At 36.9% G+C, this 17,500-nt stretch overlaps 2 protein-coding genes across 2 annotated transcripts in view; both read left to right on the top strand.

Moving 5' to 3' along the window:
• Nucleotides 1-834, top strand: part of LOC135208988 (protein sister of odd and bowel-like) — a 1,253-nt gene extending 419 nt beyond the window's left edge. The window contains exon 1 of the mRNA XM_064241530.1: nt 1-834. This exon is cut by the window's left edge and continues 419 nt beyond it. Coding sequence (XP_064097600.1) covers nt 1-762 — 762 coding nt within the window. The 3' untranslated portion in view covers nt 763-834.
• Nucleotides 1-17,500, top strand: part of LOC135209251 (origin recognition complex subunit 4-like) — a 402,188-nt gene that overhangs the window by 227,266 nt on the left and 157,422 nt on the right. Inside the window, exon 3 of the mRNA XM_064241960.1 lies at nt 4,551-4,599. The gene's annotated coding sequence lies outside the window, so the exon portion shown is untranslated. The remainder of the gene's footprint in view (nt 1-4,550; nt 4,600-17,500) is intronic.

The raw sequence follows: 17,500 nt of genomic DNA on the forward strand, positions 1-17,500 counted from the left end.
GCGAGTGTCGACCGCTTCAACCAGCTGCTGCTTTCGGGCGGAGGGCGGCTGGCCCGCGCGAAGAAGCGGTACATCTGCAAGTACTGCCATCGGGAGTTCACCAAGAGTTACAACCTCATGATCCACGAGAGGACCCACACGGACGAGAGGCCCTTCCCTTGCGACGTCTGCGGCAAGGCCTTCAGGAGGCAGGACCACCTGCGGGACCACAAGTACATCCACAGTAAAGAGAAGCCATTCAAGTGCGGTGTCTGCAGCAAGGGCTTCTGCCAGGCGAGGACTTTGGCCGTCCACGAGAGCGGACACACGGAGGAAGAACGCCTGCAGGCCGCGAGAAAGAACTCGCCCGCGAGACGACAGAACTCTAGCGCCTCTCCGGAATCTCTGCAGGAGGGAGAAGAACCCTCGGACGCCAATGACGAGAATTCTCGTAACTCTCATTCGAGACAGGAAGACTCAAGTACGTCTGAAGAACCTCTGAAAGTTGGAGAACGCCTCGAGGCCACTGAAAAGAACGCGCGTTCGAGGCACGAGGGCACAAATACCTCTGAAAATCCTAGGGAAGCCGATGTCGACGATGAGTACATTGACGTTGAAGTCAACGTCGACTCTACTCTGCCATCGGGGTCTTTGCTTGCAGTCTGGCCACAGTTTCCCGCCAAAAATGATTCGCAGTTTCCCGCCAAACACGATTCGGTGCTCGGAAGAGGTCATGTGAGCACCCACAGAAGAGGCTTTACCATTTTGGACCTGATGAGTTGATTTATTGAATCCATATTGTCACTCAAAAGTGATTTAAGCCTGTGGGAATCTAGTCACTGCATTTTTATTGTATTTTTCTGATGTGTAAAATTGTTTTTTTTTTTTTTTTTTTTTTTTTTTTTTGTAAAATGTCTTAGCATAAAAAAACTGACCTGCTATTTATTTGTGTACATAAAGAGTTTGTGTAAATAAGTTACAAATAAATAATGTGCTGTATATCCATTTTTCTTTAAACCTTAGATTTCTCATTTAAATATCCCCCTCCTCTCTCTCTATCCTCTCTCTCGCCCTACCCTCTTCTCTCTCTCGTCTCTCTCTCTCTCTCTCTCATGCTTGTATGACAGGTGTCAAAGTATAAAGGATTATTAGAATAATATTGAATGTCATTTGAAATGAAAAAATATAAAAAGAAAAAATCACTGCAAGAACAGGACTAAAGTATTGAAGGATTAAATAACTTTATAAAAATTATTCTAGTTACAAGGAATACAGATCTTGAATTGAACATATATCTGGAATGGCCACAAAACATAATGCTTTTTCAAGGCAGAATGTAGTCAATTGTGTTCTGTTAGAGTGTACAAAGCTCGTGTAGAATTATAGCTGGCCATATTTTGTGTATAGGCATGCATTCTGAGAGCGTCATTTGGAAATTGTTTCATATGTATGAAAATCATTCAAACTGGAATGTTATGTACAAAGAAAAAGTTGCCCAAGGCCTTTTCTTCGAATGAGAAATTAAGAACAAAATCAAGCCTGCGACTTACTCATAAATCAGGTTAGCAACGTGATGCAGACCTTGGGCTCACGGAACCTTCAATTTGTAAGAGATTAGTAAGAAAATCCGGCTCTTTTATAAATGAGGAGGGGCTATAAATCTAAGTATATTAAATTGGCGTCTTGAATTCGATTTGGAAATGTTCATTAAAGTTCTGTTATCTTTTAAGCCCCTTATGTTGTACATTGATTCAGCGATAATTGAAGAGATAGTTACGCCGTCAGTTTCAAAAGGACAAAATTGTATCAAAATATATGGGTCTCCTGGGTATGAACTCACTCACGCCCTCGAAGGAAAATTGGCGAATATTCTGTGAACAAGAACCATTGTCACGCCATATTTGTCCGGAGTCAGGTGCTTACAAAAGATGCCTAACAAAAGGAACCTTTGGATTCCTGTATTCCTGTAGAGAAACGTCACAGCTGACCGATATCAGTGTTGCCAGTTTCCCAAAAATAGGGAAACCCTAATAGGGAAGAAATCCAGCAAGGTTGCCAGACTCCTACGTAAAGGTCAAAGCACAAACGAACCCCCATAGAGATCGCAGCAACGCTCGAGTGGTCAATTTCACTTTCGACGAGCACGAATTGACTGACGGAAATCTTTTAAATTTCGCACCGCGCTATCTTTGTCTCCTTGATTTCCGGACACAAGGGACTCGTGTCTCTCTTTGTCATCTTGTGAGTTTGCTTTCGTAAACACCATCCATTGAAGACGGCGAGAATAGAAACACAACAGCTGACAGACTGCGCTGTCCACTCTCGATTCAGGTCTCTTTGTCCGATGTTTGGGAGATGGGTCGTAGGACACGAATGGCCGACGATTTAAGCCGAATGATGGTTTTGTGCTCCTCTGAAAGACAGAGAGAGAAGGAGAGATATAGAGAGAATAAAAGGCCAATTGGGGGTATTGTAGGAAGATAGACTCGTCGGAAAGAATTCTTCAACCCCTCGCATGGAACGAGTTCACGAAATTTTCAGCAATTTTCATTAATCTCTATTTTTTCCTGTACTTGATGGTTAGGAGATTGTGGAATCTCGAATGTTTTTTTAAGCATTCTTTATACATATATTAGAAAATTCTAAAGAAAAATTTTATTGGTAAAGTACAGTGAATTCTGCCTGTGTTGCAGATGGATGGAGGCAGTTCTAGCGTGGTCATGGTTTGGGTAAAATATTAAATGTATTCACGAGCTGAACTCAACTTCCATTCCATCATCGTTGCAACCTCTGTGCATGGGTTCGAACCCTGCTAAGGAAGGTGAATTGCTTCTCCATTTGTTTCCCCATCGGAATTAAACCATTAAAAAAAAAAGTTCGAGGAAGTCCAGAACATAAAGGTTATAATCGTGGCTTTTAAAGATAGAGAGATTCTGATAAAAGTATTCAGACAACCAAAAAAATTTCATAAGTCCTTAATTTTGTAATAAAAAAAAAATCCCTTCACCGGTAATTAAACGTTTTAAAAGTGTACCTTTCTGTACAGAACGAAGTCAGCGTCAAAGTCTGCTTGCCCGAAGCGAATTATCAGCGGTCATTATCCCTCCACAAGGCCGAGACAACAATCCAGTCGAGTCACCCCTACCAAACAGCAAATCTCTAATCCTGTTATATATCTCCCGAGACAGCTCTCATGTCTCCCCCATGCGTGGGAAATTAAGTAGACAGTTTAGAGAAAAGAAAAGCTTGAAAAGAAGCTATTCACAAACCTCTGTTTGGGCAGAAAAAAGGTCAGAGAATGACCTCGGAAAGGTCAAAAGAACTCTGTCGTTCCTTTGTGGAATGATAGACTGTCCACAACAACTCGGGTTAATGAAAACGGAAAACGCTGAAAGGGGTAACCGCGCTAGAATGACCGATCGCCGAACTTCCTTTTCTTACGACGATAAAAGGAGAATCGGCGTCTGTAAACAGATCGGATTTTCCCACAAAATGGGGAAAAGATGAACTTGAGGATCTTGTGGATTTTGTTTATCGTGAATAGGATTTAACGCGCCTTGACGAAAGCGGATATCTTGATGTGAATGAGGCTTTGGTGTCTCGTTCAAGCTTTTTTCATTTTTCCATTCATCGATATTTCCTCTTTATTTACGATAGTTATTAAATAATGGTTTACGTCAGTTTAAAATCTTAATTCTTTTTATACATATGATCAATGGAATTTTCAGTTTACGCTTTTTTTTTTTTTTTTGAGTAATGGGTGTTTTTCTCCAGTGATTTTTTTATGAATTTCACGTAAATTTTCATTTTTTCATTATAAAATTATTTACTGATTAGTTTATTGTAACTGTGACCGCCACTGAAGGCGGTGTGCTGTAGGCATTACTTAAAAGTTCTTTGCAGCGTTCCTTCGACCCTTAGCTACATCCCTTTCGTTCCTTTTACTGTACCTCCGTTCATATTCTCTTTCTTCCATCTTACTTTCCATTCTCTCCTAACAATTATTTCATAGTCCACTGCTTTGAGGTTTTCCTTCCGTTACACCTTTCAAACCTTTTACTGTCAGTTTCCGTTTCAACGCTGAATGACCTCATAGGTCCAAGCGCTTGACCTATGGCCTAAATTCTAGATTCAATTCTAGTCATCTGTTTTCTCTGCGACTCTAGTAAAATTCTGCCTATGTGATTCTAGAGATACCTATTTAGTATTATTATACATACATGATTCCCATATTATTCTGTATATTTATTTTATTGATTATTCCAGGAACTTTTCTCTAAAAATAATTGTTCTTTTGTGATTCCAGGATCTTGTTAAATTTGTGGTTCTTTAACTTTGTTTTCTCTATGATTCGGGAAACGTGTTTTTTTATATGAAGCTTTTTTTTCTTTTTTTAAACAGGTTGTTTTTGTAATCCGGGGAACTCTTGTACCATTTTGTTCTAGAAACCGGTTGTAGTTGTGGTTCCCCCCCAAAAAAACGTTAAATACGTTGGTGTACAGTTACCTGTTTTCTATATGATTATAGAATTCTTTTCATTTTTATTGAAACCACGTTTCTCTTATTTTCAGAAAGCTGTTTTCTGGACAGAAGGAGAAATCCGCCATTCCAGGGAAGACTGTATGTGTAAATTAAAATTTTTGAATTGTAAAATGAAGTAATGTTGTTTAGTCTTATTATTAATAGTAGTAGTAGGTAGTAGTCGTATTAGTAGTAGTTGTTGTTGTAGATGGATATTATGATGAGAATGCTTTTCAGTCTAAACGAACTGACTTCGAAATGATCGGGAAAAATAAAAAGATATGTTTATTGCTGGTGAGATGAACTATGATATAATTTTGTGTGAATTATATACATTGTTTTGGAGCATGGTATAAAGGGTTTAATAATATAAACAGAGTTGTTTCCAACTCAATTGGGAGGTCTTATTTTAGCCAATTTTAGAGGGAAACTTTGAAAAATGCAGAGAGAGAGAGAGAGAGAGAGAGAGAGAGAGAGAGAGAGAGAGAGAGAGAGAGAGAGAGAGAGAGAGAGAAGGGGATTACCTTCCGAATTTGTAGTGGGTGGCCACTGATCTTTATTCACTTACAACCGTGGGTTCGAAACCCACATGAAAATGATGGTTTCTTCATCGCCTTTATTAATCCAGAGTCATTTAGTGAAAAGTAGTCAGACTCAGGAGACTGAGACGCTAAGAGGTCATTGTGGTCATTACACTACATATAGAATTGGTGACAGACACTCTGTGTTCCTTAGAATGTGAATTTATTTCTGAAATAAAAAAAAAAAAATGCTTGTTGTTAGAGACGGGAATATTATTGTGAGGAAAAAAATTTTGTTCTTGTACAACAGATGTGTTCCTTAGAATGTGATTTATATCTGAAATAAAAAAAATGCTTGTTGTTAGAGACGGGAATATTATTGTGAGGAAAAAATTGTTTTCTGTACAACAGATGGACGTCTGTTAATCATTCTGAATATATTAGAGTTGAATTGTTTTATTACAAGCTTATGAATATTTAGCTATTTTCTTGCTGAAACCTTTTGAATGATTCGCGTAACCAGTGGACCATTGTGAAGTTGAAGGCCTTAACGACTAATTGTTTTAGAGAAGCCGCGGAACATTATCAGAGAACTGAAATGTAGAGATGAATACAGTTTATGGTGAATCTTTAGGAGGGATTGTAGGAAGGTAGTTTTACTTAGTAAACAAGGAATTGCATACAGAAAGATAAAAGTACATTTTACCTAATGGGGCCCTTAATGGGATGGATAAATTGCTGGTTAAGAATGAAATGAATGAAGTTATGGCGATATTACTGATACTGAGAATATTTGAAAATATACGTAATTACAATAATGCAAAACTTACGTGAATGCCCCGAAGGGAGGTAATAGTGTCATTGCACCTCACGTGGTGCACTGTAGGCATCACTTGAGGGTTTTTACGGCATCTCCCTAGGCCCCTATAGCTGAAACCTCTTTCATTCCTTTTACTTTACCTCCGTTCATATTTTCTTCCGTGTAGCTGCCTTTCCACTCTCTCAAAACATTGTTTCATAGTGTAACTGCTTTGAAGTTTTCCTGTTACACATTTCAAACATTCGTACTATCAATTTCCGTTTCAGCGCTGATTGACCTCATAGGTCCCAGAGCTTGGCCTTTTGTCTAAATTCTACATCCTATTCTATTCTAAAGGAATGAGGCAAGATCATTATTAAAGATTTCGATAAATTGAGGCAATGTCACCCTATATGAATTCACTTTCTGTATCAAGTGCGATCTTTCTGTATCATTTGTTTACGTAGAAAACTGAGCCTCTATCAACTGTTAAGAGCTTCTTGTTAAGTTAAGTGTAATTTAGTTAAGTATATCTTAGTTTTACCAGACCACTGAGCTGATTAACTTTTCTCCTAGGGCTGGCCCGAAGGATTAGATATTTTTACGGGGCTAGGAACCAACTGGTCACCTAGAAACGGGACCTATAGCTTATTGTAGGATCCGAACCATATTATATCGAGAATGGATTTCTATCACCAGAAATAAATTCCTCTGATTCCGCGTTGGTCGGTCCGAGAATCGAACTTCCGACCACCGGATTGGCGGCCGAGCGCGAAAACCACTCGTCCAACGAGGATCTACGAACTTCTTGAAACATGGTTGGATGGTATTCGTGAAAGTTTCAAATTCGGATGAAGTAATATAAACTCGGATCAAGCTACGAAATAGTTACATATGAAAGCCGATAGAATAGAAGCATTGCTTTCCATTATAGAATCGTGATATAACAAGAACTCAAACCTGACTTGGAAAGGTTTGTCAATGCATGGGAAACGTTTTTGTGATGTACCTGTAAGTGTAGATGAACAAAGCGGAGAGATGTGTTTGCTTTTAGTAGGCACGTCAAAAGGATATGAATTTATACTATTTATTGCAACATACGCGACCATCCTGTCCACACCTGGGTTAGTAACCACCCTCATCCTCCTATCAAAAATAAATACGTAAATAAATAGATGAATAAATGATTAAATAGACAAATAAATGAACCCAAGAAATCTGTATTAAAAAAAAAAACGTCTAATTTCGGTACTTTATTGACTTATTTATTTAGAGAAGATAGATAAGAAGTCTTCTTCAGAAGGCCTTTTTACCGGTATATCTATCGTGCCTTGTGCCCTGAACTGAAATGGAGTCTATTATTATTATTATTATTATTATTATTATTATTATTATTATTATTATTATTATTATTATTATTATTACTGACATCAACTGATCCCATTCACGAAGTGCTTATTATTTTTTTTTTTCTCTATCGCAGTCCTCCAATTCGACTGGGTGGTATTTATAGTGTGGGGTTCCGGGTTGCATCCTGCCTCCTTAGGAGTCCATCACTTTTCTTACTATGTGTGCCGTTTCTAGGATCACACTCTTCTGCATGAGTCTTGGAGCTACTTCAGCCTCTAGTTTTTCAAGATTCCTTTTCAGGGATCTTGGGATCGTGCCTAGTGTTCCTGTGATTATGGGTACAAATTCCAGGTCTTGATACTTATCCATTTTTTTCCTCTCTTTCTCTTCAACTCTGGTGTCCCATGGTATTACGACATCAATGAGTGATACTTTCTTCTTGATTTTTTCAATCAACGTCACGTCTGGTCTATTTGCACGTATCACCCTGTCTGTTCTGATACCATAGTCCCAGAGGACCTTTGCCTGATCGTTTTCTATCACTCCTTCAGGTTGGTGCTCTTACCACTTATTATTGCAAGGTAGCTGGTGTTTCTTGCACAGGCTTCAGTGGAGGGCTTTTGCTACTGAATCATGCCTCTTTTTGTACTGGTTCTGTGCAAGTGCCGGACATTCGCTTGCTATGTGGTTTATGGTTTCATTTTTCGTGTTGCACTTCCTACATATGGGAAAGATGTTATTTCCATCTATTATTATTATTATTATTATTATATTATTATTATTATTATTATTATTATTATTATTATTATTATTATTGCTGACATCAGCTGATCACATTCACGAAGTGCTTACACATCCTATATCAAGCCACAAAGATCTAACTTCTTGGTTTATTATTTTATTATTATTATTATTATTATTATTATTATTATTATTATTATTATTATTATTATTGTTGTTGTTGTCGTTGTTGTTGTTGTTGTTGTTGTTATTTACGTCAGCTTGAAGAATCCGCACTTACAGCGGCGACTTCAAGAACCCGTCCAAAGCATGGCAAAAAACCACTAAATCCGACCAAATACCCACTACTGACCTCGCTCTCCCACGGCCTGGGTCAAAGTCTCTTTAGACCCTGGCCTAGGTAAAGATTCATTAACCCCCCACCCACGTGCCACTGATCCCAAATAAAAGCGAGTGACCTCAAACAAAAGAATAACTCATTTGGACAATAAATGAGTCCCAGCTGACCTTACAAATGACCCCAGGTGACACCGGGGTGGCAATTAGCCCGGAGGTCATCTGTTGGTGGTGGTGGTAGGAAGGTAGCACTGCCGTGGAGACTGGAAGCTATTTTATAGTAGGGTGATTGGTACGCGGGACATTTGTGTGGTGTGGGAATTTGAAGAGATAAATGAATGGATTTAAAATGAATGAAATGTAAAGTATGTAGTACATGTGATGCACATAATGCATAATTTTGCATATTTGTTTCTGGGGATACATGTTGCGTAGACTGTTTTCGATAACAGATATGTCAGACATTCGTTACATAGTAGTTTTTAATCCACAGTATATATATATATATATATATATATATATATATATATATATATATAGTATGTTATATAATAAATGGAGCCCATAAAAACGCCAATACATAAAAAGTAAGTATACTATATTTCAGAGATTGCTATCTCTCTCTCTGAAATATAGTACTTACTTTCTATATTTGGGCGTTTTTATGGGCTCCTTTTATTAGTTGGAATTCTGTTGTAACAGAACATTGTTATCAGTCGTGTATATATATTATATTATATATATATATATATATATATATATATATATATATATACATACATGTGTGTGTGTTTGCGTCTGCGTATGTATGAGTGTATAATTCACATAAACAAACAAATAAACAAACAAAAACTAAAGCAAATTCAAACATATACCTACAGCCTTAGCAGATCCTCAACAACCCACTCACTTGCCCAAACGCATTCCGTTGGTGGGGGTCTGGAACACCTTGTTGGAAGGGGTTGGGGGTTGGGGGTTATGGATGTCCAGAAATGCCATTTATTGAGCTACCGGAGGACTGCAGTCATTAGAGCGTCCATATCGGAGGCCTGTTTAAGACCTGGAGATGACACTGATGATGGAGCAGACACGAAGATTGATTCCAGGTTATAAATCCTTTTTCCTCCGTCTCTGGACGTTCCAGAGCCTCTCATTACTGGATTTCCTGCAGTGTAGAGCACTGAGGGTAGGGTTTCTGTGGCTTTTATGGACGTCGGCAATGGTCTTGTCTCTTGTTTGTTTCGTTTTTGCTTGTTTTGTTGTTGCTGCTGTGTTGTCAGTTCTCTTGTTGTTTTGCTGGATTTTGCTTGTTTTGTTGTTGTTGCTGTGTTGTTTTTCTGGATTTTGCTGGTTCTGTTGTTCCTGCTGTGTTATCAGTTCTCATGTTGTTTTTCGGGTTTGTGCTTGTTTTGTTGTTGCTGCTGTGTGGTCAGTTCTCATGTTGTTCTTCGGGTTTGTGCTTGTTTTGTTGTTGCTGCTGTGTTGTCAGTCTCGTGTTGTTTTTCTGGATTTTGCTTGTTCTGTGTTCCTGCTGTGTTACCAATTCTCCTGTTGTTTTTCGGGTTTGTGCTTGTTTTGTTGTTGCTGTTGCGTTGTCAGTTCTTTTGTTGTTTTCGGGTTTTTGCTTGTTTTGTTGTTGCTGCTGTGTTGTCAGTTCTCCTGTTGTTTTTCTGGTTTGTGGTTGTTTTGTTATGGTGTTGTGTGGTCCGTAGTACTTTTGTTTAGTTACGTTGTTGCTATGACAATGATTAGTGCTTGATAACAATGAGGGCGATGTTGATAATGAGAATGATGAGGATGTATGTTGTTTCCCTCCTGGTTATTGTGATGATTTTTGTTCTTAGTTACGGTAATAATGATTATGGTGATTTCTGTCGCTAACCTCGTTACAATCCAGTATCATGGTTATTTTGGTTCCTTTTTTTTAGTGTGATGAAGTTAACTTTAAATGTTGTTAATGGAATCGTTAGCACTCAATTACATCATTATTCATTATCCAATAAAGGAAAAAGGCAGCCACTGGAGATGGGAATTTTAGCTCGTTTTTTTTTTTTTTTTTTTTTTTTTTTTTTTTTTTTTTTTTTTTTTTAACGTCCGTCAGGGATCAAGGCCGAGATATCCAGTCCCCACAACCACCTTACCCCCCCCCCATCCCCTTCCCCTCAAAAAAAATATTAACAACTCTTATCCAGATTCATATCTATCTCAAAATCTAATCAGATTTTCATACAAAATAAAAAAAAATTGTGAAATAATCCTGTTCAAATTTTCATACAAAATAAAAAAAATTGTGCAATAATCCTGTTAACAAACAATCAAAGAAACGGAAGGACATACAAACAAGCAGACAAACCGAACATAACTGCCTGGTTGGGGGCAATAAGCCATAAGTAATAGTAAGGCTCTGAAAAGATTTGCGGAGAATAACACAATCTTGTTATAGCATAATCATGGATTTATATCTCCGTAGTCAATATCTGCTGCAAATGCAATATCTTAAGTGAGACAAGAATCTGATTTGGTAAGAGTGTGATTGTGCAATACTCTTAGAACTAACAATATGTTCTGTCTTATTTAGGGCGTCAGCATCTTTGGTAATTGGGTACGTATACCCAGTTGCAGTGGTTTTTGGACAAGGCTTTTAGCTGGAAGTGATGAATGTATATGGAGTAGTATCTTTTGTAATTGGGTGTATGTATAAGAATATATTCTCTTGTCACAGTGCGTAACCCGTTTTAAAACTGTTCATTAACTTAGTATCTCTTAAGAGTGAATGAATGTATAAGAGAGTCAGTACCTTCTGCCATGATATATATATATATATATATATATATATATATATATATATATATATATATATATATATATATATATTTATATTAATTTTTTTCACATAACCGTGATTCATTTACATGCATTAAGCTAAAATGTCCTTTATTATCCAATTCGCTCTACCTCGGAATTAATATATTTTCATATGTGCTAACCGAAGGGGAATTTTTTAGTTGATAATAATATCGTCCTCTCGTAGATTCGAACCAGCGGACAGAGGAGAAATCAGGAATTCGGTGACTATATATATATATATATATATATATATATATATATATATATATACACATATATATTCACGCGTGATTGTGTTGGTTACTTCTAATATATATATATATATATATATATATATATATATATATATATATATATATATATATATATATATATATATATATATATATATATATATATATATATATATATATATATATATATATATATATATATATATATATATGTGTGGGGGGGGGGGGGTATCTATCTCTGTGTGTGTATCGTATGTGTGTATATGTATAGATAGATAAACTCAAAAGTGGACACAACTATTCACGTAGTTGTACACGCGCAATTCGCAAAGCGACCAAGAAGGCAGCAGCCGTAGTTTGCCATCAGGCTTCCCGCGTCTTTTATTTGTTCAATCTCGGAGAGTCAGATAATTGCCGTTTCTCCTGATTGCCTTCGGTAGAAGCAGTGGGTGACTCTATAAAAACGGAAATAAACCCAAATTCTGGCTCTTTATTTGGAAGGCGGGAACCCCTGGACCCCATCCTCGAGAGGGTTGTGCATGTGTGTGTGTTTGTGTGTGTAGACGGCTTCTCGGAGAAATTACAATATTGAAATCACAATCTGATTGAATCTTCGAATCGCGGTTTTATGGGAGGAACCCTTTCTGCGCGGTGGCTGGCTGACTGCCTGCCTGAGCGAGCTAATCTATTTGGTGGCGCTGCTTTGGGCTGAGAGTGTTTGAGGAAATGATGGAGTTGGTCACTTATTTTCGTTTGCTTTTATTTCCCCTTTTTTGTCTGTATGTTGCTTCTCTCCCATCTCTGCGGTTTTTTTCGGTTATCACATGTGCTTTCTTTTCCGATAATGGCCACTAGGTCTTACTCTTTTAAATGAGAGTAGGTTTTGATAAATGATAATAATAATAATAATTATTATTATTATTACTGATAATATAATAATAGTAAGTAAAAATTGGAACAATATATATACGATTTCTCATTTGCCTGTGGTTAACCTTTCGCACTGTACAATGATGCAGTAAGCCTTGTAATTGTCTATTCCTTTTAGGTGAATGGAAAATAGCATAATAAATGAATAAAAATTCATCTTTGAAAAATATCGTTACGTATTTTGTATTCTGCATTTGCTTCCCGGCAGAACAGCTTTTTATGCTCTTCAATGTTGTTTTTTTAATTTTTTTTATTTTACCTCACCCTCTTTTTCTCTCTCACATACTTCGTATATTACCCTGCTTCTGCCTACCCCTTTAGGCCTGTATGCGGTATTCTCGCCATTTAAGTCATCTTTCGTTGTTACTTGATTTATTTTGCTTGTTCATATCTTCAAGAATCTGCTTTCTTGTATATGTCTTCAAGTCTCTGTTTAAATCTGTCTTTTTCTTCATTAGTCATTTTTCCTTTCTTTTAGCTCGTTTCCACATTTATTGAGACTTTTCCTTCAATTGGATCATTTTGATATGTATATTTAAATTCTTCTTTAATTCCTGCCGCAGTTTATTTATTGACCCTCCTTATTCGTCTGTTTATCTCCATTCCTTGATTTATCTCTCACATCTGTTTCCGTTTATGCACAAATTTCCCCTCTATCTTGGTCCTGTTCTCTCTCAAATCTTTGCTTGTCTCCAGTAACTCATTTACTCAGCTATTGACCAATGTTATTCTTTCTTTTGATTATTCTAGCATCTTCTTCACTCCTTCACCCACTTAATGACCTTCATTCCTCTTTTTGTATTTTCTAAAAATCGTTACTAACTTTATTCACCGATTCGCAAACCTATCGTCTCTTTTTTTAACTGCTCGTATATTCATCTCTTTTTCATCTCTCCCTCACCACCCCCTCCTCCCACACTTTATCAACTTTACTCACTTATTACCAAACCTATCGGTCTCTTTTTACCTCTCTTACACCTCTCATATCTTCATCTCTTTTTTTATCTTTCCCTCACCAACCCTTCCCCTATCGCTTTATCAACTTTACTCACAGATCACCAAACCTATCGGTCTCTCTCTTTTTTTTCTTTTACCCCTCGTATCTTCCTTCATCTCTTATCCATCGTTCCCTTACCACCACCCCCTCCTCCCACACTTTACCGAGTTATCTCATTCCTCCGTTTATCAAAAGACTGTGTCTTATTTTTCGGGGGTTCCTGCCGTAACGCCATTCAAAAGCTTCGATTTAAATCAGCCTCTTTATATGCACAGCAAAAGTGGCGGAGGGCGAGATAGAGCGAAGGAAGCGATTATCGCTCTTACGCAGAGGCTCCAGACGACCCGAACTCGTGGAAGCGATATTCCGAAACTGCGAAAGAATTATAATGAAAAGGTTATTGATTTAGGCGGAGAGTACTTTTGTCCGATTGCTTTTAGCCTTTTGTTTATTTGTGATATCATTGTTGCGAGGACATTCCTCTCGTAGTGTAGGCGATTGTCGTCGTTACTATTCAAGAATCGACGGACGCGGTTCATGTGTTGTTTAAAAAAATAGATAAACAAATAAATAAAAAAAAAAGTCATTTTGGTGATATTTAGAATTATCTTTTTTTAATTTATTTTTATTTCATGTAAGACGTTACTTGTTCAAATTACATATTTACTTCTTGTTTTATCGGCAGAGTTGGGCATAGGAACAAGACTGCGTTAAAAGTGAAAAAAAAAATAGCTTTATTAATTGTGTGTGTATATACACACATAATATATATATATATATATATATATATATATATATATATATATATATATATTATGTGTGTGTGTGTGTACATATACATGTGCTTAACTAATTGTTCTGTTCATCGCATCATACAAAATTAATTCTTGGATTATGTTGTATTATTAATCCTCAGTCTTATTTCATTGGTAAATATTTGCCTTCATATTTTCCTTGGGACTCGTTATAAGAGTAGACAAATATCTCTTCATTCGTATCTACGTACGTGTCGACGGGGATCGACTTCGACTCGTGTCTTGAAATATCCTTTGTGCTTCGGTTGACCAGAGCCCTGAATTACGTACTTGGTGGTTAGTTCACTGTTGCGGTTGCAGCCAGAGTGAAAAAGAACAGGAATGTTAAGACCCTGTGGGACCACCACTGATTATATATATATATATATATATATATATATATATATATATATATATATATATATATATATATATTTACATACATCAGCCCGACAAAGATTCTCATTCCCTGATGATGAAACAATTAGCTATTACGAAACGTTGGAAGTAGAGAATAATTAGGCAGAATTTAGCACATGATGTAGGCCACCTTCGCGTTGATGCATCCTATTGAGTGTGTGTGTGTTTTAGATGCATTTATTTCCGTGTCCCCAAAATATTGTTACTTCAATGCAATTGGGTCCAGCTCAAGGGATTTAGAGAACGCGATTTGTTTGCCCAGTTGTGAGACGACAAAATAAGCATGAAGAGACTGCAGGTGACGACAGGAAATCCTTACAACATACGATGAAGGCATCGCCCGCTTTTGTATATAACTCTTCTTTCCTTTTTTCTTTCATTATTATTATCAGGTTGTTTACTAAACATTAAGTATTTTCAGCTTGTTCGCGTGAACGCCTGTTCATTGTTTAATAATGGAAAAAATTAATATCCCCAGTGCTTTCAGATTGTTATATTTGTGTTCGTTCATCAAGATGACTTGCATGATGTAGTTGAAATTCATTTAGTTTGTATAAGAGATTGTACAAAATCTCTGTACTTAATTTTGTAATTTGGACCAAATACTCTTTTGTAAAATTCATATTATTTTGTATTGTGGTCAATAAAAATATCTATCTAGCTATCTATGTAGTCGACGTGTCACACGGTGTATGTTCACAGAAATACATGCTATGAATGTTCCACTGACAGTATTATAAAGTACAGGAATGCATAATTGGCTATCATTTGCTTGGGTCGAAGCATTTGTTTGTGTAATAAGCTCGTCATGATTTCAATAGTACACATATTACACAACGTAATACATACAGTGATTGCATGATAATAATTATGGTTTACTCAGTAAACGGTTCTATAATTGCATGAATATTATGAAATCTCTCTCTCTCTCTCTCTCTCTCTCTCTCTCTCTCTCTCTCTCTCTCGTCTCTCTCTCTCTCTCTCTCTCTCTCTCTCTCTCTCTCTGTAACGGGAAAATGAACAAAATGAAGACATAACTAAGAAAAAATAAAGCAAAAAAAATTATAATAAAGTATAACAAAAAATATATTAAAAAAACCATGGTTAAGCACATTCATCCTTAAAGGCAAACGGGCTAATTGTATCGCGGGGATAAACATAGGCTGTTGTGATTTTGAAAATGACGAATTGGTCATCGGAGTGACGTCACTCTTGAAGAATGGCTCCGAGGCACAGAGACTCCAGAGAGAGCGAGAGGAAAACGAATTAATATTGAAAAACACCTACAAACGACCTGCTTTGAAAAACGTAACTTTGTTATGATATATAGAAGACTTTGTTTTCATATGAGGCTAAAGAAACGAAGGATTATTGTGGAAATGAAAGTAGGCTGCTTGTAATATGATTTAATTGTCGCCCCGTGAATTTCTCCATAATAGACCGGCTACTTGTCCGACTGTGAATTCTGGTTTAATTACCGGTAATGAGCAGTTTGTCGCCATCGCACCGTCATTACCAATGAGCGAGTGGTCATTATCAGTCCGTAACCGGCCATCGCGCCCTAGTAAACCGGCAATTATCGAGTCGTAACTAGCATTTACTGGCAAGGCACCGGGATGCGCCTTGCAGAGCCAAAACGCGAAGCTCTTTAACATAATTACACAGTCTGTTAATTGGATAACACTGAATATATAAAAAAAAAAATCCATTAACGATAAGACGATCTCGGCCTGACCTTCCGGAAGCACCTTTTAGAAAGAACCACGAGACGGGTTTTATTTCTTTTCGGTGATTATCGTACATCCCACAACGCGTGAGTTTGAACTCAAATGCCAAATCGTTTAAGTAAATAATTCTTAAAGAAATTTAGGCGGCGATGCCCATCTTGTGCTGTTTAGTTTACTTTCCGTTCTGTCAAAGTATGAATAAATATGGCAACAAATATATTCATTGCAATGCGTCTAGGTCTTTGGGTCCTGGTATGGTTCCAGTATGGTACTACGTGTGTGTTGGCGGGAATCGCTGGAGGAAAAGTGGGTGTTGAACTCGTGAAATACTTGAAAAGTCTCCAGATCGCCATGATTATATGGTGTTTCCAAAGTTCATTAACGACTCGCCGTGGGAACCTAAAAAGAGGAGAAATTTTGGGGCGTGGGTAGATTTCTTTTCGGGCGTGCGTTGGAGGAGGTGTGGGGGGTGGGGGAGGACAGCTCCACGAAGTTATAAAGGGTAGTTTATAGGGCCCATTATTTATGAGCATGAGATCTTTCAAATTAGGCAGAGTTACTTTTAGAAAAGCTGTTGAATCTGATTTACAGTTTTACGTCCATAATCCGTATAGCCTATTTGAAATGTCCAACTCTAGAGCAGCCTTTTCTTATAACAAATACTAAGACAATAATAGGCTAACTGATCACGTTATTAAGTGAAAAAAATACTGCATCTAGAATTTATATATTATATATATATATATATATATATATATATATATATATATATATATATATATAATATAATGAATAGGATGGAGAAAAGTCAGCGTAACATCATACATGTATTTTTCAAATTTTCGAGACTTTGGATTTCATCATCAGGGCTGTAAAAATATACAAAATATACAAATTAAAAAACTCAGTATTAATATTAATAAAAATGGAAGTACACAAAAGTTAAATATAATTAATTTAAAAAATGAACTAAATATATATATATATATAAAATTAAAAAGTGAAGAATGCTTAAAAGTTAGTACCTATCTCTATGGAGTTAAAAAACTGAGTGACGACAGTGACGTTGTCTGGTTTGGAAAGGAGGACGTCAACTATGCTATATATAGAACTGTGGAAGAAGTCTGACCATTTTAATGGGGGCACAAGCTGTTTGATTGTTAACGACTCCAAAACAGAGAGAGAATAGTCATTGAGCGCTTGGGTGACAATACGAAAATCCTTATATGAAAATGATGTTTTACATTTATTACAATGTTCTCGTATGTTAGAAAATTCTTTCGTTTTCAAATTACATCCCGTACG

This window comes from Macrobrachium nipponense, chromosome 37, assembly GCF_015104395.2.
Source record: "Macrobrachium nipponense isolate FS-2020 chromosome 37, ASM1510439v2, whole genome shotgun sequence".
Lineage (NCBI taxonomy): Eukaryota > Metazoa > Arthropoda > Malacostraca > Decapoda > Palaemonidae > Macrobrachium > Macrobrachium nipponense.